At 42.8% G+C, this 21,003-nt stretch overlaps 1 protein-coding gene across 1 annotated transcript in view; it reads right to left on the bottom strand.

Moving 5' to 3' along the window:
* Positions 1-17,794, bottom strand: part of CAPN13 (calpain 13) — a 76,329-nt gene extending 58,535 nt beyond the window's left edge. The window contains 3 exon segments of the mRNA XM_060309235.1: positions 791-996; positions 4,979-5,057; positions 17,597-17,794. Of these exon segments, the coding sequence (XP_060165218.1) occupies positions 791-996; positions 4,979-5,057; positions 17,597-17,794 (483 nt within the window).
* Positions 17,795-21,003: the final 3,209 nt, after the last annotated feature.

Raw genomic sequence — 21,003 nt, 5'->3', positions numbered from 1 at the left:
CCAGCCCAGGTTGGCGCACGGGGGACCGGACTGTCACCTCCACTGACAGGTGAGTCACAGATCAAGTTAATCAAGGAAAATACAGCAGGGAGGAAGGAGTCTTGGGCTCCAGCTGGACTTTGTGGCTGACTCCTGCCTCACTTTGGCAAGTCCTTTGTGAGATTCAGGCGCACTGAAGACTCTCCAGGTACATCTCGTCTACAAAATGGCAGTAGGGGGAGCAGATGCTGAGTAGCAAAGGAGAATGGGAGATATAGAGTGTTGTGATGGGGAAGGAGAGCCTTTAGGGAGCTGAAGGCTTGAGAGAGGAGGCAGGATTCCAGCAGGTGGCGAGGCGCAGGGAAGGCATCCCAGATGCGGCGGCGACAGTGTGGGCGGAAGCCTAGGGGCCGAACAGTGAGGTTGCTCGGGGACTGAGCAGTTACAGCCTCACCCTGGCCCTCCTCTCCTCACGTCCAGCTGTCTCTGCCAGCAGAGCAGCCGCCATGAAGCGGGCTGGCACTGTTGCTGCTAAGCGTGCAAATGAACCAGATGCTCCTCTCCAAAACAGAGTGGTTTAATCTTCAGCATTCAACTCTTAATGGTTCACCCGGGGGCATTGCCAAATGAGGATAATTCATAACAAAGCCAGCTTTTTGGAGTTGGTTTGCTGGTCTCTGGATCAGCAACAGGGCTTCTGGCTTCAGGCCTGAGTCTTGACAAGATTCAGGCAAGCCTCCGATAGTCGGGCTTGGAGTAAAGCTGGGTGGATGCAATCCATCATCTGCTCGGTGGTGACAGGGAGACTTGCCCACAGCCGGATGTCCCAGATGTTGGGCTTTTGCATACAGATGAGGATGCACTTTCGAAGCAGGGAGGGAGACCAAGACAGAGATGTCAGTGGAGACAAGACAAAGAAGATGTCCTCGCAGTCTTTAATGACAGTGCACTGGAGCTGGTGTTGCCCCAGCTGTGGATCTGCTTCCCGACTGCAGTAAGATGCACAGGAGGGTGAGGCTGGGAGCCAACAGGGATGCTATTACAGTGAGATCGTGAAACCTGTCCGAAGCATCAGGGAAGCTAACGCTAGCTCCTTGAAGGAGGATACTAGAAGGACAGACCCATCTGGATGTGGGGTTTAATTGGATAGCAAAGTGTAGTAGGTGGCATCCAGTCAGTGGAACCGTGCTCCAGTCCTGGTTTTGTTTTTTTGTCCCGAGCAATAGATATTGGATAAGACACTTAATTCTCTGTGATTCAGTTTCCTCATCTGTCAAATGGTGGTAAGAGTAAGAGCTACCTCCTACTGTGATGGGATCAGATGAGTGTGTGAAGGTGAGATCACAGGTTTGAAACTGTTTCTCGACAGGCTTTTCGTTCAGCACTTAGGTTAGTGCCTGGCACACAGTAGGCCATAAAGAATGAGTGAGTCCTGGCTTGAACGAGATCCTCTTGTTGGTTCTATCCTCACTCACATCTTCCCACACCAGTAATGCTGACCAGACTTGTTCTCCCTCTACAAAGGGAACCTCAGATAAGATCATCGTTCCCAAAAAGGATGAAAATGGCCTGACTGGTGGTCAAGAATGAGGTCACCGATCTGTGTTTCCTGGTTCACTGCTCTGGGTGAGGAGGGCTGGCGCCTGGATAATGTCTGCGCCCTTCAAGAAGCTGGCTGGTGCCATTGAGCCAGTACCCAAGTGTCTGAGGGAAACCAGAAGTGTTTTGGGCAAAGCATCCAAGTTGCCCAGGCACTGGGCCCTTTCCAGAGAAGAGTGCCCAAGCTCAGAATGATGAGATGTACAGAGGTCAGCACTTGTAGCTATTTCTGGGGAACTGTGGGACTATCTTCACCACCCAGAAGGGCAAAGCATGTCCAGCCTGGGCCTCAGTTTGTCCTCAGTTTGTCACCCCACCAACACTTGCACCCCTGAGGTGAGCCCAGACACAGCTAAACACTGCACCCTCTGGCTAACTCCTCAGTATGACCCTTGGACCAGCAACATCAGCATCATCTGGGAGCTTGTTAGAAGACCTAGCATGCAAATAATTGGACTTCAGGAAGAGAGAACAGGATAAAGGAGGACACCCAGAAAAAAATGGAGGGAAACAGCTGAGCAGAAAAAGGAGGCAGGTCTTCAGAACGAAAGTGCTCACTGAATTCCAGGCGAGATTAATCTTGCCTGGAATTCACGCATCTGGACATTTCTAGAGAAATTTCTGAACCAAGGAGAGAGATCACCTCATATAAACTTGCAATTTGAGAGAATATGTTGCATACAAGGTCAAGAGAATAGATTAGCATTGGATTTTTCTTCTGCAACATTGGGGAAGGTACAAGACAATGGAGAAATGTTTACAGATTCTTGAGGAAAAGGAATGTAATCCAAAAATCCTAAACCCAACCGAAATATTGTTCTTAAGTAAGAGCAAATGAAAAATACTCATGTAATCTGAGAAAACTATTCAAGGAACTACTCCTACCAAATGTGGATGAAATTGGAACAAAAATCTTAAGACGAAATGAAGGCTGAAAGAAACAATGGTGAGTAATGAGTTCTGAATATGCTTTGGACAAGAAATATACTGGTAACATAGTGAAAATGAAATTGATAGTGAAAGGATATAATAGGGAAATGTAAGTAACAGGAAGCTGGAGTAGCAAAGTGAATATCGGATAAAGAGGAATTCAAGTTCAGAAGCATTAAATACAGCAAAGAGGGATATTGTGTAAGCTTTATTGCAACAACCTGAGAGCAAGAACATAAATATTTGGGCACCAAAGAATATAGAAGGAAAAGTATAAAGCCAGAACATGAGGAACCCTCCAAACTATAACTTTGGGGAAGAACTTTAACTCACTTCTTTTAGAATATGACAAATCAAATAGACAAAAAATAAGCCAAGATAGAAGAGATAATTGCAGATTACACAATCTGCAAATCAGGGAGCTTGATTCCATATATCATGGATATATTATCATGGATAATATATACTCTTCTCATATGTCCATGAAGCATCTATAAAAACTGTTGTGGACCTGGCCATGAATAAAACTTTAATAATTTCCCCAAATGTGAGAGTTTATGATGATCAGAATACTCTGATCATCATCTAATAAGTCTAAAATTCTACAACCAAGAGATGATCCCCTATAAAACTAAATCAAAACTAAAAACATCATAAAAAAGCTAAAAAAATATTAACTTAAAATTAATAAAAGACATTTGATATTAAAATTGATGGATACAGAAAAGATCTGAGAAGGAAAATTTTAGTCTTAAATCTTTTATCATGAATAAAAAAAGAAAGAATATTAAGTGTATAGTTTCAGAAAACAAAAAACCAATAAAATTGACCAGGAGAAAGTAAATGGGAATTAATAAAAATAAATTGAAATTAATTATATGGAAATCAAAACCCTAAAAGAAAAAGAATAGAAAGAACAATGAAAATAGAAAGTTGAGTCATTCAAAAACTAATACAGTAGATTGGTTGGATTAAGAAGAGCTGGATTAAGAAAAAAAGGAAAAATAAAAATATAGTTTAGGGATTAATAAAGTTGACTTAATCACAAATTAGAAGAAATAAAATAAATTTTCAGAGAATTATATAAGCAACTTTGGTGCAATAAATTTGGAACTACAGAAGAAACAGTTGGTTCTCTTGGCAAAATATAAATTTCAAGAATTAACTCTAGAAGAAATAAGAGGCCCAAGCAGATCAACAGCTATTGAACACATCAGAAGAGTTTAAGAAATCATATTTAAAAAGGAGATAGAAGGGCTTCCCTGGTGGCGCAGTGGTTGGGTGTCCGCCTGCCGATGCGGGGGACACGGGTTCGTGTCCCGGTCTGGGAGGATCCCGCGTGCCACGGAGCGGCTGGGCCCGTGAGCCACGGCCGCTAGGCCTGTGTGTCCGGAGCCTGTGCTCTGCAACGGGAGAGGCCACAGCGGTGGGAGGCCCGCGTACCGCAAAAATAAATAAATAAATAAAAAGGAGATAGGTCCAGACGATTTAACTATTGCCTATTTTACTTTTAAAGAACAGATAATCAATGATTAACAGCCATTATACAAATTATTTCAGATCAAAGTAAATCTCAATAGGTTCATATTAAAACGCAAGCATAACTCCACAGTAAAAACAACGAACAATGGGAAGCCAATTCCACATGTGATACAGATGTAAAAATTCTAATAAAATTTTTAGCAAATTTAATCTAACAGTGGATTAAAAGAATGACAAACCAGGAAAGTATGTCACTAAAACCAAGAGACAGCAGGATTTTGCTCTTGTCACTCTTATTCAAAATTGCAACCTTCTAATTAATGCAACAAGGCAAAAGAGCAAAATAAGCTCTATAAATATTAAAAGAAGAGGCAAAATTATCTTTGTGGATAATATAACTAAAAAAAAATCCAGACACTACTAAAGAAAAAAATTAGAACTAATAAAAGAATTTGGTAAGGTGGCTAGATACAACTTAATATAAAACAAGGAATAGCTTTCCTCTTTTTAGCAACGTCTAGTTAGAAAAATCATTCATATTAGCTACAAACTTGTAAAATATCTGAGAATACATTTACCAAGATGGGTACAGCATGAATATCGAAACATAACTATAACATTTTACTGAAGGGCATAAAACTAGTTCCAAATAAATGGAAAGATATACTGTCTTTTTGGAAAGGAATAACTACAGTAATAAAAGTTTGATTTTTCCAAATTAATACATAAATTTAATGCTGCTCTATTCTGCATCACAGTGTCTTTTCTTTTCTTTTTTTTTTTTTCTTTCGATACGCGGGCCTCTCACCATTGTGGCCTCTCCTGTTGCGGAGCACAGGCTCCGGACCCGCAGGCTCAGCGGCCATGGCTCACGGGCCCAGCCGCTCGGGGTCTGGGTGGGCACTGCTCTTGACCCCCCCTACTCTGAGGCTGACTTTGGGCAGCCTGCGTCAATCCAGGGCTGGGAAGGAAGAGGTTGAGTTCTTACCTGCCTCCCCCTGTTGGATGTCGAAACTGCTCACACCTTCCAGGATGAAGTGAGGCTCTGATTTACCCTTCAATAAATCCTTAGAAAAGAGGGAGAAAAGCCATGAGCATCTTTCATTCCTCTATCTCCCAGTGTGCTACCCAAGACATCACTCTCTTTGTCTTTGAGGGGTAGAGGTTACTTCTTTAAACAGGTGTTTAAAATATGAGGTAGGAAAACTGCCCTCATTCTTCAGGTTTTATTGCTAACAGCAAGGCAGATGTCAAAAGGGTGTATATGTAACTGACCAAACAGGCAATAAATGCTTAAGCAATCTGTGCCAAGAGATAAGGACTCAGGATCCTTACATCAAATGATCAGCCATCCTGGTACCAACAGCACTGTTTCATTAGGGGTTTATAAACAACCAAAAAAGAAGAGGATGCATTTACTAGAGGAAACTTTTATAAGCATAACCACGCTTTCCTTGTGAAATGTCATCTCTCAGAAGTCAGTGTAGACATTCTGAGCTCCAGGTTCAAGTCCAGCCATGTGCTGTACAGGACAGAGGACGTGCATTATTCAGGCCTTTGCCCACTCCCTGGCTAACACACAGACGGATTCTGGAAGACCCCAAGCAGCCTCTAGGTTCTCCTGCTACCAGGAGCCCACAGGACTATTCTGAGCATCCTCTCTGTGCATCTCTTCCTGGATTTCCATTGTGTGGATTTGTGTAATTTGGTAACTGTTCCTGTATCATTTCTTTTCACATTGACAAATAAGTCCCCAGAGAGCAGGGCGGCAAAGTAGATTCATCTACTCAACAGCCATGAACGTGTGGAGTCCTGTATCTTGTGAGACCTGTCAGCCCTTCGTATACTGCCGGCCAGTTTCCTGGTGGAGCCGCCAAGGGGAAAACAAAGGTGTGCGTGTCTGCAAACAAGTCAGCCAGCCCACCTCACCAGGCCTCCTCCCACCATCTTCTCTGCACATAACCAGCCCTCTCAGATGGCCAGGGCAGGGCGCTCAGGCTCAGGCCCTTGCGATGGAGGCATCCAGCTGACCCTATGCCCTACCCTTGGCTGCTCAGAACCTGGGGTCTCTCCCAACACCAGCAGGAAGGGCAGCTCTCCACAGGGCCCTGGAGGGAGCAACTCTCCCAGTGTCAAAGCAACTTGGGGCACTTCAGTGGCTTTAGCTGTCCCCTCACCTTCTACTGGAAAAGGGAACTCAAGGTCTCAGTGGAGGCTAGCTGGAGATCCTCCACTCAGGGATTAAAGAAGAGGGTGGAGGCCATCAGGTTTTTGGATGGGGTAAAAAAGACAGTGTGGCTCAGCTTTCTAGACCCAGCACAACTGCAGCTTCTTCGTCGTTTACCCCTGGTTTACCCCCATGATGGACAGAGGAGGGGTAGGTGTGCTGAGAGTGATTGAACCGAGCCTGGTGTGGAATCCTGCCTGCATTGTTCCCTGGGTGACCTTGAGCAACTTTCTTTACTTTGCTGAACCTCAGTTTCTTCATATGTAAAGTGGGAGTCAAATGAGAAAGCCATTGGTGCCCTGGCTGCTGTTACCAAACCCTCGCCGAGGACTAGATGCTTCATTCACAGTGGTCTCCCGACAGACTTGCAAAGCAGGAGTCTGCATTTTACAAAGGAGGAAGGATGTGAAATACTCAGTGTAGCATCAGACAAGGGACCTGTTCAATAAATATTGATTCCCTGTTTCTGTAATATTTGCAAAATTAAAAAGACCACACTCATGGATAAACCCAGCATCTCAAATGCATTCCTTATAAAACGAGAGAGAGCTGAATGGATACAAAAACAAGACCCATATATATGCTGTCTACAAGAGACCCACTTCAGACCTAGAGACACATACAGACTGAAAGTAAGGGGATGGAAAAAGATATTCCATGCAAATGGAAACCAAAAGAAAGCTGGAGTAGCAATTCTCATATCAGACAAAATAGACGCTAAAATAAGGACTATTAGAAGAGACAAAGAAGGACACTACATAATGATCAAGGGATTGATCCAAGAAGAAGATATAACAAGTGTAAATATTTATGCACCCAACATAGGAGCACCTCAATACATAAGGCAAATACTAACAGCCATAAAAGGGGAAATCGACAGTAACACATTCATAGTAGGGCACTTTAACACCCCACTTTCACCAATGGACAGATCATCCAAAATGAAAATAAATAAGGAAACACAAGCTTTAAATGATACATTAAACAAGATGGACTTAATTGATATTTATAGGACACTCCATCCAGAAACAACAGAATACACATTTTTCTCAAGTGCTCATGGAACATTCTCTAGGATAGATCATATCTTGGGTCACAAATCAAGCCTTGGTATATTTAAGAAAATTGAAATTGTATCAAGTATCTTTCTGACCACAACGCCATGAGACTAGATATCAATTACAGAAAAAGATCTGTAAAAAATACAAACACATGGAGGCTAAACAATACACTACTTAATAACGAAGTGATCAATGAAGAAATCAAAGAGGAAATAAAAAAATACCTAGAAACAAATGACAATGGAGACACAATGACCCAAAACCTATGGGATGCAGCAAAGCAGTTCTAAGAGGGAAGTTTATAGCAATACAAGCCCACCTTAAGAAGCAGGAAACATCTCGAATAAAAAACCTAACCTTGCACCTCAAGCAATTAGAGAAAGAGGAACAAAAAAAACCCAAAGTTAGCAGAAGGAAAGAAATCATAAAAATCAGATCAGAAATAAATGAAAAAGAAATGAAGGAAACAATAGCAAAGATCAATAAAACAAAAGCTGTTTCTTTGAGAAGATAAACAAAATTGATAAACCATTAGCCAGACTCATCAAATCAATAGAATTAGAAATGAAAAAGGAGAAGTAACAACTGACACTACAGAAATACAAAAGATCATGAGAGATTACTATAAGCAACTCTATGCCAATAAAACGGACAACCTGGAAGAAATGGACAAATTCTTAGAAATGCACAACCTGCCAAGACTGAATCAGGAAGAAATAGAAAATATGAACAGACCAATCACAAGCACTGAAATTGAAACTCTGATTAAAAATCTTCCAACAAACAAAAGCCCAGGACCAGACGGCTTCACAGGCAAATTCTATCAAACATTTAGAGAAGAGCTAACACCTATCCTTCTCAAACTCTTCCAAAATATAGCAGAGGGAGGAACATTCCCAAATTCCTTCTATGAGGCCACCATCACCTTGATACCAAACCAGACAAGGATGTCACAAAGAAAGAAAACTACAGGCCAATATCACTGATGAACATAGATGCAAAAATCCTCAACAAAATACTAGCAAACAGAATCCAACAGCACATTAAAAGGATCATACACCATGATCAAGTGGGGTTTATTCCAGGAATGCAAGGATTCTTCAATATATGCAGATCAATCAATGTGATACACCATATTAACAAATGGAAGGAGAAAAACCATATGATCATCTCAATAGATGCAGAGAAAGCTTTCGACAAAATTCAACACTCATTTATGATAAAAATCTCCAGAAAGTAGGCATAGAGGGAACATTCCTGAACATAATAAAGGCCATATATGACAAGCCCACAGCCAACATCATCCTTAATGGTGAAAAACTGAAAGCATTTCCACTAAGATCAGGAACAAGACGAGGCTGCCCACTCTCACCACTCTTATTCAACATAGTTTTGGAAGTTTTAGCTACAGCAATCAGAGAAGAAAAGGAAATAAAAGGAATCCAAATCGGAAAAGAAGAAGTAAAGCTGTCATTGTTTGCAGATGACATGATACTATACATAGAGAATCCTAAAGATGCTACCAGAAAACTACTAGAGCTAATTAATGAATTTGGTAAAGTAGCAGGTTACAAAATTAATGCACAGAAATCTCTGGCATTCCTATACACTAATGATGAAAAATCTGAAAGTGAAATCAAGAAAACACTCCCATTTACCATTGCAACAAAAAGAATAAAATATCTAGCAATAAACCTACCTAAGGAGACAAAAGACCTGTATGCAGAAAAGTATAAGACACTGATGAAAGAAATTAAAGATGATACAAATAGATGGAGAGATATACCATGTTCTTGGATTGGAAGAATCAACATTGTGAAAATGACTCTACTACCCAAAGCAACCTGTAGATTCAATGCAATCCCTATCAAACTACCACTGGCATTTTTCACAGAACTAGAACAAAATATTTCGCAATTTGTATGGAAACACAAAAGACCCCAAATAGCCAAAGCAATCTTGAGAACGAAAAACGGAGCTGGAGGAATCAGGCTCCCTGACTTCAGACTATACTACAAAGCTACAGTAATAAAGACAGTATGGTACTGGCACAAAAACAGAAAGATAGATCAATGGAACAGGATAGAAAGCCCAGAGATAAACCCACGCACATATGGTCACCTTATCTTTGATAAAGGAGGCAGGAATGTACAGTGGAGAAAGGACAGCCTCTTCAATAAGTGGTGCTGGGAAAACTGGACAGGTACATGTAAAAGTAAGAGATTAGATCACTCCCTAACACCATACACAAAAATAAGCTCAAAATGGATTAAAGACCTAAATGTAAGGCCAGAAACTATCAAACTCTTAGAGGAAAACATAGGCAGAACACTCTATGACATAAATCACAGCAAGATCCTTTTTGACCCACCTCCTAGAGAAGTGGAAATAAAAACAAAAATAAACAAATGGGACCTAATGAAACTTGAAAGCTTTTGCACAGCAAAGGAAACCATAAATAAGACCAAAAGACAACCCTCAGAATGGGAGAAAATATTTGCAAATGAAGCAACTGACAAAGGATTAATCTCCAAAATTTACAAGCAGCTCATGCAGCTCAATAACAAAAAAACAAACAACCCAATCCAGAAATGGGCAGAAGACCTAAATAGACATTTCTCCAAAGAAGATATACAGACTGCCAACAAACACATGAAAGAATGCTCAACATCATTAATCATTAGAGAAATGCAAATCAAACCTACAATGAGATATCATCTCACATCAGTCAGAATGGCCATCATCAAAAAAATCTAGAAACAATAAATGCTGGAGAGGGTGTGGAGAAAAGGGAACCCTCTTGCACTGCTGGTGGGAATGTGAATTGGTTCAGCCACTATGGAGAACAGTACAGAGGTTCCTTAAAAAACTACAAATAGAACTACCGTATGACCCAGCAACCCCACTAGTGGGCATATACCCTGATAAAACCATAATTCAAAAAGAGTCATGTACCAAAATGTTCATTGCAGTTCTATTTACAATAGCCCGGAGATGGAAACAACCTAAGTGCCCATCATCGGATGAATGGATAAAGAAGATGTGGCACGTATATACTATGGAATATTACTCAGCCATAAAAAGAAACGAAATTGAGCTATTTGTAATGAGGTGGATGGACCTAGAGTCTGTCATACAGAGTGAAGTAAGTCAGAAAGACAAATACCATATGCTAACACATATATATGGAATTTAAGAAAAAAAAATGTCATGAAGAATCTGGGGGTAAGACAGAAATAAAGACACAGACCTACTGGAGAACGGACTTGAGGATATGGGGAGGGGGAAGGGTGAGCTGTGACAAAGCGAGAGAGAGGCATGGACATATATACACTACCAAACGTAAGGTAGATAGCTAGTGGGAAGCAGCTGCATAGCACAGGGATATCAGCTCGTTGCTTTGTGACCGCCTGGAGGTGTGGGAGGGAGGGAGACGCACGAGGGAAGAGATATGGGAACATATGTATATGTATAACTGATTCAGTTTGTTTTAAAGCAGAAACTAACACACCATTGTAAAGCAATTATACCCCAATAAAGATGTTAAAAAAAAAACAAACGAGAGAGAATAAAAACGTGGATTACACAGTCAACTTTTAGATATTAGAAAGACCAAAAGAGCCTCACAAACATAGGCGGGAAGAAACGATAAACAGAACAACTGGTGAATTACAAAATAGAAACACAGCAAGATCAGTAACACAAATATTGAATACATTGTATTTGGGGAAAAGGTTTACTTAGACCCAACCTTTGGCTAATATGCTAGAGAAACCCAAATAAAATTAGAAATAGAAAGGAGGTTTTAGCAGTATAAAAACATGATGTAAAATTCTATACTAATCAGTTTAAGCATACTGATGATTTTCTGACAAGAATTAACATGGCCAAAATGATCCAAGTTGGTAAATAACCTGAAAATCAATAACCTTGAAACAGTATTTTTAAATAATCAAAGAATATCTCCCTATTATCTCTGTCAAGGCTTCTAAGCTCAAAATTTTCTTGCTGAATTCTCTCAAACTTTTAGGAAATAATTCCTGTGTCGCTTAGTTTGTGTTTAAAAAAAGAAAGAATCCTGCAACCGGTTATTTTAAGAAGTCAGCACAGCCTGGATGCCCAACCTGAGAGAGAGAAACACACACACACACACACACACACACACACACACATCACATCACAGACTGATTTCATTTACGGAAATATACTGAAATAAATACCCGCAAATGAATCAACAATAAATTATACAACTAACCCACTACCATTAAGTAGGGTTTGCCATAGAAATGCAGGATGCCAGGATGGTTTCCTATCAGGATATCTCATGGGATAAAATACCATTTACATGGGCCAAAGGAGAAACAATTGCTATCTTTCCAATAAATGCCTTGAAGGCATTTGATAAATGCACAACTTTCTCTGATTTACCAAAACAACAAAATCGAAAATGAAAAAAACCAAAATTTTAGTTAATTAGGAATAGAAAGATACTTTATGAAAATTAAAGGATAATTATTTCAAATCAAAAATCAATTGTCAACATCAAATTTATGGGCAAACACTAGAATTGTGTGCATAAAAGTTAGGTACCAAACTAGCATTTTTTTATCTCCTGTCCTGAGCTGCCTGTTCCTTCCTCACTCTGGGCTTTAGAGGGGTCCTGAGTGATCCAAAAAGAGCAAAGGTAGGAGGAGACAGAAATTATACCCAGAAGCATTTCAGCCTGCCGGGCTGACTTTCTGAGACCAGGCCCACAGAGAAAATAGATCAAGATGGTTGGTAGATAAAAATCCCCTGGCTCTGGGCAGGTCCCCTGTCACTAGGTGGGCTGGGCACACCAGGGCAGTTAGAGAATGTGGTAAGACTGGCGATGGGCAGTCTGTACCCCGAGTGTGATTCAGAATCACGCAGGAGCTTCGCAGACATGGAGACTGCGGGAGGCCGCCCCCCATGACCTGGATTTAGTAGGTCAGATGGAGGTAGAGTTCAGGATCCACACAGCTCCTCAGGTGATTCTGAGGCCCAGCCAGGGCAAGGAGCAGGTTCAGAGAGGTTGAGTGATTTATCCTAGGTCCCACAGGAATCAGGCTGTGCACCAGGCACTCCGCTCCCATAATGCCTTCCCCATGGACCACACTGGCAGGCAGGGTCTTCAGTGTTTTCTGACTCTGTGAGATGGACTGGCCCTTTGAGGTCTCTGCAACATCATTTGTACAGAAGGAAGCTGTGATAGTTCATTTTCTGTGCCAGTTTGACTGGCTCATGGGGTACCCAGATTTTTGGCTACACACTATTTCTAAGGAGTGTTAGCATTTGAATCAGTGGACTCAGTAAACAAGATTGCCCTCCCCAATATGGATGGACATCATCCAATGTATTGAGGGCTTGAACAGAACAAAACGTAGAGGAAGGGAGAATTCACCCCTTCTCAGCCTGACTGCTGAGCTGGGACATTGGTCTTCTCCTGTCCTGAGACTGGGAATTACATCATCAGCCCCCCTGGTCCTCAGGCCTTCCCACTTGGACTAAACTACACCATCAGCTTCCCTGGGTCTCCAGCTTGCAGGTAGCAGATCTTGGGACGCCTCAGCCTCCATAATTATGTGTGCCAATTCCTCATAATAAATAAATCAATAGGATATACCTATATAGCTCCTGTTGGTTATGTCCTGTAGGAGATCTCGACCTCTCCCCTCTCCTCCTCCCTCTTCCCCTCTGCATCCACACCCATAACCCATACCTGAAGTGGTACCAAACAAGGCACTCCCCTGCAGTTGTCTCTGGAGGTGTCCCTTCTAACACGGCATCACTTCCTATGTTCTGGACAGCGATTCCTGTGTTCTTGTCAAAGGCTCCTCGTGCCCTCCCCGAGATGGTGTGCTGCTCTTGGATGAGGAAACACCCCGTTTAGCGTGTTGGTCTTCAGACACAGGCCCTTTCAGCCGGTGGCCACAATTCAGGCTGCGCCAGGTGGCAGCGTCACTCCCTTTTCTATTTTTGCTAGAGAACTTTGCTTTATTGGAATCAGAGTTCTTTGGCTCCGTGGCAAGTGGCTGTTGGCGTGCTCTCTTTCTGCCGCCTTCTGCTACCTGTTGCCTTCACAGCCTACGTTCAGAGCGCCACTTTGTTAACCCCTTCCTTTCCGGAATAACTCATGCTGAAACCAAGGTGAATCATTTATAGTAAGTGATCCTTTCGGAAACTCTGCTCTGGCTACTTGGAAGATGAACGTCGGTGTCTGGGTAGGCAACACTTCATTCTGGGATGGCCACAGGCCAAAATCCACAGTGGGGCTGGGTGCTGAGTCCTGAACATGTTTTGGGCCCCCAGCCCATTCTTCAGTTGAGAAATGAACATGTTTTTCACTAAAGAATGGGGACAAAGATGAAATTTCAATTCCTCCGTCTGACGCAGTGGCAACTCTGCTGTGAAGATCTACGTCTACAATTCTGTGTCTTCCAATATGGTAGCCACAAGCCATATTGGCGACTTACATTTAAATAAAATTAAATTAAATCAAATCTGCAATACCTCAGTCACACTAGCCCATTTCAATTGCTCAATACCAACACGTGACTAGTGGCTACTGTATTGGCAGAAAGGACATTTCCATCACTGCAGAAAGTTCTATTGGACAGTGCTGACCTACTGAATGAGGATAATAATATTATCTACCTCATAGGCCTGTTATGGTAATTAAATGAAATGTTGTATGTAAAGTGCTTAGATTAATACCTAGCATAGGTACATGCTTGATAAATGGAATTTGTTATTATTCATGAAATAAAATGTTTAGAAGAAAGTGACTCTAAGTGCCAAATTCAGTTCGGGGAAATATCACGCAGAGTCTCCAGGTATAGGTGTAATTCTCAGCATTGTCTCTTGCTGAGGCTGGTGTTGCAGGAAACATTGAGGAGGATGAGGAGTTGGATCCTTTCAGTGCCATTTGCTCCAGGCACAGTCACAGGCATTTACAGAACCTGACTGCCTGCTGGTGGGGGGAGGGGAGGGTGTGGGGAGTGGGTTACCAATTCCTCAAACCCAGAAAAGCTGAAGGAGGCAACAGAAGGAGCTTCTACAGCAGCAAAATGGATTAGGGTTAATTGTTAGAGAGAGGGAAGACAAGAAGAAGGAAGAGGTAGGCGAAAGGAGAGAGAGAGAGAGAACATGAACTATGGGATGCGAAGCAACTTTTCTTCTTCATGAGGCGTAGAAAGCTGAGCCTAGTTTCATGCCCCTGACTCTTGCACTGTTGCTGAACCTACCTAGCCTAGATGAGTACGCGAGGTAGCATGATACCCATGATGGTTTAACAGTTGCCTGGAGTATGAAGCTTTCCCATTACCTAGAAAAGCCTAGAATGCAGACATGGCCTAAGGAGCCTTGCTGCCACCTCAGTCATTATATAACTGAAGTTTAGGGGATGCCAGTCAGGCCTCTGGTTAGGCACTGAGCAAGCTTTAGATTGGGAGGCAACCTTCTAATAGTGATAGGCAAGAAAATGTGAGAAGAAAGGCACTATGCACGCTCCCTGCCAGGCTACCCTGGCCTCCCCAAATGGTTTCCTCTGACCCACATTTCTCCTTAAAAGTGTTTGCTGAAAATGGCTGAAGACTGAAGCTGAGACGACTGGACAGTGAAAGCCCAAGAAATCCCAGCGGATGGTCCCTATGGCTGCTACTCTATGCCGTCCCTCCCAAATCAGTCATAGTAACAATAGCTAGTGTTTAGTAAGTGCTTACAATGTGCTAGACAATGTTCTAAGTATTGCCTTCATTCATTCCTTAAAATAATCTTGTTAGGTACTGGTACCATTTTTATCCTCATTCTTTTCACCTATAAAAATGGAAAGGAGGGCAGAAGATAGACAGGGATTGATTCCGTTACCCAGACAAAGTAGAAGATTCTATTGGTGCACAAGGTATTATTAGCAGCAAACAGGAGCCTAAAATACATCACGAGCTTATGATGAAGGCTTACAGGAGGCGATACAGTTGTGGTGTTAGGAATATGTCTCAGAGCCAGACTCCAGGTCTCAAATCCCAGCTCTAACACTTTAGGCAGGTCACTTAATTCTCTGTTTCTGTTTCTCAACTGTAAAATGGGGCTAATAATAGTACCTCCTCATAGAGTTATTATGAGGATTCAGTGAGTCAAGTAAAGCCAGGCCTGCCATGTGGTCAGCACTATCTAAGTGTTGGCCATTACAGGTAGGATTGCTCCATGCTGGCTGGAGCTTCTCCTTCAAGGCTCTTTTCAGTCGCAGCTGTGAGCTGTGGCAGTTGAGGACGTCACCATGTTTAAGGGGTGAGTACATCAGCTTTCTCCTCCACCATCTTACTTGGAAAACAGGTCAACTCAAGAATCCTCTATTATACATGTAGCGCTTGAAACCCATTTCAGGTGCCTGTGGACAGAATCATTCATTCACTCACTTATTCATTCACCCAAGTCCTAACAGAATCCTGTGGGGCACACAATCCTATGTGAGGAATAGTACCATATGTGGAGTCAGAAATTTTAGTTTAAATCCTGGCTCTTTCCCTCACTCACTGTGTCACATTGTGCAAGTCACATCACCTGTCTGAACCTATTCTCTCATAAAACTGGGAAAGAACATGAGACAAAGTAAGAGAAGACACATGGAAAGCTCTGGAAAATACTATACAAGCGTAAGTGCTGACAGTTGTGATAAGGGATACAAAGAGATATGACATATCCACATATACATTATACAAGAAATGTTGGAATGGAAAATGACCCCCTGGTAGAGCCTTTGGATGGGTAAAAGAAGAACGGAAGTAAAAAGTATCTGGCCCCTGGCTGCCTCTGTTTTGGGCTCCCGGAATGATTCTGTGTGAGTCATTTCATTTCTGTTTGCCTCAGTTTCTCCTGGACCTCAAAAGACATCACAGTTTGAGATGTTGCTGGAATTAGATAATAAAAAACTCTCAACGCTTTCTAAATAAAAATGTTATAAATTCTTTAACACTATAAATATGGTCTCACATCTATTGCTCAGTACCTTGTGAAAAAAAAAAATTCTAAAAGAACCTCATCTGAAAATAACAAAGGGAGAAAAATATAATCCTTCCAAGCTCTAAATAGAGTTCTCTGCTCAGCTCTCCTTAGGAGTGAAGTCCACAAGTAGGGAGTCATTGTTGGGGACTTATTGCCTCTGGATGGTAAGATGGATTCTAGAAGCTTGAAGCACCCCCATCTTAACTAAGTAGCATCCTACGCCCCACCTGATCCCCACTCACCCTCCCCTTCCCCAAAGCTACAAATTGGTCCTGAGTTAGGACAAGAGTTGTTACCTCTAGAGTTTCCGTCTTGTTCTCTGTCATCAGAAAATACCTATTCTGTATAACCTAACCTGGCTTTATTGAGTGTGTTGCACAGAGTGCTTGGCATTTCATTCGCATTCAGTAATGCTTGCTGAAATCATAATCATCAGCTTACTAGACATTAGATTCTCTCCTCTTATTCTAGGTTCTGCTGGCTGCTTTTGGAAGCATGAACAGGAGGTTTGAGCATCAGGGCCCTCAAAGTGGCCCTTAGCCAGGTCCTTTGCGTCAATGAAAATGATATTATGAGAATGTCCAGTGGGCTGAGAAATTTCCCTTGGAGCTTCATGCCCTGAAACTGTGATAGTTCTAGAAAAAACCAACAGGGCTCACCTGGCTTCAAGGTGGAGTTAGCGGTCGTCTACTGGGGTGGGGGAGTCGGGGGGTTTGAACATTGCCGTGAAATACCTCCCTAATTTTACAGCTGATGTTCACAACTCTTTTATAGGTGATCAGCCTTTACAAGATTGAAAATACAAATACACATGACAGAGGCAAGGCAACTGCTGAAATTCATCCTATTATATAAGTGACTGACATGTTATCTTCCCTTTGAGTAAATTCTAATAAGGAAAGAAAGAAGATAAAGATAGTGATACCTGACAGATTGAAGAATGATGAAGACTGACAGAGGGACTCATTTACGGAGATTGAAGAGACCCCACAGCTACTACTACAAGCCTCCTACCCATGCGTTCCCATTTTTTATGTGGGAATCCTGAGGCATGTAATCTAGTGACATGCTGTCTTAGAACTGGGGTCCTGCTTCCTGGTACAGGGTCATTCCATCCCACTGTGGCTACAACTCTGTAGCTGAGGGACCAGATGAACTTCAGTCTCCTTCCAGTTTGAGTTGGGCCAGCCCTGAAAACCAGGTCTCAGGCCCCTCATTTCAGGGGGAGGCACCATGGGAGGCAGCATGTCAGAGGGTCCAGGAGCTGGGCGTGTCTCTAGAGAGGAGGTTCACTTACCTTTGGCCGCATCCAGCTTAGGCTGGAGAGGTTTTTTCCCTTGAGCAGCTGTAGACCTATGGAATAAGTCTCAGCAGGGAATGTCTCATCCTCACACAGCAGGCCTCTGTTTAGGCAATAATCCCGCAAGGAGTAAAAGTCCTGTTGCCTGAACTTGATGATGGGGGTCTTGGCTAGAAGCTCCTGGTTGTGCGCCATGACTCTTCTTGGAAGAGGTATAAGGTCTTTCCCTTTCAGTGAGAAAAAAGATATTTTTAGGGGTAAGCCGTCAAGTCCTTTGCATCATTAGATGTGAACGCTTGAAAGGCACTCAGATGTCCCCCACTTTTACAAGTGAGGAGACTGAGACCCAGATCAGTGCTATCCCTGGTGACACAGCCAGTTGGTAGGTGAGCCCAGACTGCAATCCCAGCATCCTTCCTTCTAGTTCAGCTTTCAGTCTGCTGTACTGAACAGCTTCTCAGGATGCTCCTACGTGCGTGAGAGACTATTCATACATGAATGAACATTTCTTGAGTGCTGACTTTACACCAAGCACTTCTCTGAATGCCGGCCATCCAAAGATAAATATGACACGATCTTTATCCCCTGGGGGCTCATTATCAAGGGGGAAAAATAGATTAGACATTTCAACAACAAGCTCTTATTCAACGGAAACTGTCTAATTAAAAATGTGTACAGAGTCCTGTGGATGGATATAAAGAGGAGAAGCTGGGAACTGCGGAGGAGAGTCTGGGGTGGTTCTGCCACAAGCACTGACGTTGGAATTGGCCTTGAGGGAAGAAGAATTTGCCAGGTGGAGAACTGGCAGGTAGGTTAAGAAAAAAAAAAAAAGTCCCTTCAGGTGCCCTGAGTAGCAACTACATGGAGGACCAGGAACTGGATTGGAGAAGTCATGGGTGTTAGAGGGGGTGGGAGGGGCTGGAGAGGCAGTGGAGTGAGGGTTGGGAGTAGAGAGTTTTGGCAGACAAGGCCAGGAAGGTAGGTTGGAAAACTGGACTGCTTTCGTTTTATGCCCTGCAAGCACCGCAGGGCCACTGGAGAGGTGGCTTATGGTCAGATCTGTGTATGGAATCGTGGAGCAAGTTGGAGGCCATACAGCGGGATGGGGAGGGTCTGAGACGGGGCAGAGGCTTGGAGGCTGCGATCTGTGTATGGAATCGTGGAGCAAGTTGGAGGCCATACAGCAGGATGGGGAGGGTCTGAGACGGGACAGAGGCTCGGAGGCTGCTGCATATTTGTCCACGGGAGAGACAGTGTTAGAGCAGTGGTAGTGAAGATGGTGGAGAGACAGATTCCAGAGTCATTTTTTAGGTAGAACCCATAGGATCCGATGATGAATATAGGGGCGGGAGGTTGCGGATGTGGGGGAGGAAGAAGAGGCAGTGCAGTGAACAATCAAATGAGCTTTGAAGTTTGCTCTCTGCTCTCACCACCTACCTACCGGTTCTGCAATAGTGCGTTAGTATTCAAGCCTGTGAACCTATCTCTCCACCTGTATGGATTAATGATACCAATCTCAGAGGGTTTATTGCTGTATTAAATGACACTGGACCTAACAGACTGAACAGAGTGACTGGCAAACAGCAGCCACTCAGTAAATGTTGGCGTCCTAATTTCTCTTAAGAGCAGTCAAGGTAGCCTGGGTTTTCTTGTCCAGGAAGCCACAGGGGTGTAACTGATGCCATTTACCAAAATATGCATCACATCCTCCATCTGCAAGGCAAGCTGGCTTGGATCTGAATCCTAATCCACACTTACTAGCTGTGGGACTTGAAAAACCTCTTTAGCCCATAAAGCCGTGCTTTTCAATCTTCCTTGATCAGGGTCTATAAAGGTGACACAAAAGACCGGAAGGTCCATATGTCCTATCCATAACCACTTCACAGCGAAAAAGGAATCAGGTAATGATAAAGAACTGGAGAGGAACATGAAAGAACAACTCATAAAGAAAGAATATGAGCTTACAATCAGGATCTTGGATCACAGAAAAAATATGCAAACTTAAAAAATAACATAATTTTCTTACGGTTAACATATAATAGTAGTATGTTGCAAATTATTTAGATAACACAAATTCATCGGCAAAATAGCACCAATAAGTATCACTGTACACACATATTTGGAGGGAATGATGCATACAATTATCTAGCAAAAGAGATAAGAATAATTTATATTTGAACTATTAGGTTGGACCACATGAAACTGCCATTTTTATAGGTCAAAAATGGTTGAATATAGTCAGTATCATATGGTTTAACCTAAGGTAAAGTGATTGAATATGAGCAATTTCCTTTGGTTTAGCCCAGTATGATATATACATTTCTTCAATCTGGCTCTTGGAAAATAACAGGTGAAAATACGTCAGTGTACCTCACCACTCCCTATAGGGTTAAGAGGAGAACCTACAACAAACTACATAAATAGTGATAAAGCTGAAATAACAGTAAGGTATCGCTCAAGAACAAGAAAATGTTAACAGAAGTTGGCTGCCAACTGAAGACAACGGCAATGACCCCTGATAAGGGAGAGTTGTGAAAACCATGGATCCACCATCTGTACACATCCTTAGGGATAGTGGAGTCAATACAGCAGTGCCAAGCCACCCACCTACAATCATGAGACTGTTATTAAGCAGCTCTTAACTGCAGGTAAAAATGAGTCTGAACAGTTTGGCTTGACTTCTCTATCAGAATCTTGCAAAAGGGCCTTATAATTGGGGATCAGTTCCCAGGCTCATCTGCAGGGCCCTCACTGCCCACCACTGGGCAGTGCACCAGCTGACTTTAGGAATCCCCCTTCTAAGACTCACTTCCCTCCTTTGTGAAATGGAGATGCCATTAAAATGCATGTTATAGAGTTGCTGGAAGACTCAGACAAAACCATGCTTGTCGAATACTTAGCACTGTGACTGGGAAGCAGAAAGTAGTCAGTCGACAGTGGTTATTAGTATAATTAACATTCTTATCATTTTGGCCATGAAAGGATGGTGCAGAAGCCCCACACCCTCTAAGAGGAGGACCTGCTCTTATGAATGACAGGCCAGGCTCAGAGGGGCCTGCAGGGGTGAGGGCCAGGGGTGGGACATCAGACCCGTGCCCTCAGCTCAGCTACTGCTCTGAGAGCCCAGAAAGGAAGGAGAAGGCTCTGGGGGACAGGCGGCAGGTCTGGGTGTCCGCTGCTGGAGGAGGTGGTCTGCTGCTTTGCGAAGAAGGAGAATCTTGATGTGGAAAAGAGAAGACAGGCTGGAAAGGCAGCCTCCACCTGCACAGACCTCACACCTGGGCTCACCTTCTTGCTCTCCAAATTGCTAATGGCTTTCCCAGGGAACAGCCTGTAGACTCACTTTCTCAGGCAGGAAGGGTTTACAGAATTTGACACCTTGCTTGTGTGTGCAGCAGAAAAGG

The sequence above is a fragment of the Globicephala melas genome, chromosome 12 (assembly GCF_963455315.2).
Source record: "Globicephala melas chromosome 12, mGloMel1.2, whole genome shotgun sequence".
NCBI classification, from domain to species: Eukaryota; Metazoa; Chordata; class Mammalia; order Artiodactyla; family Delphinidae; genus Globicephala; species Globicephala melas.
This window is presented reverse-complemented; position numbering and strand designations above follow the sequence as displayed.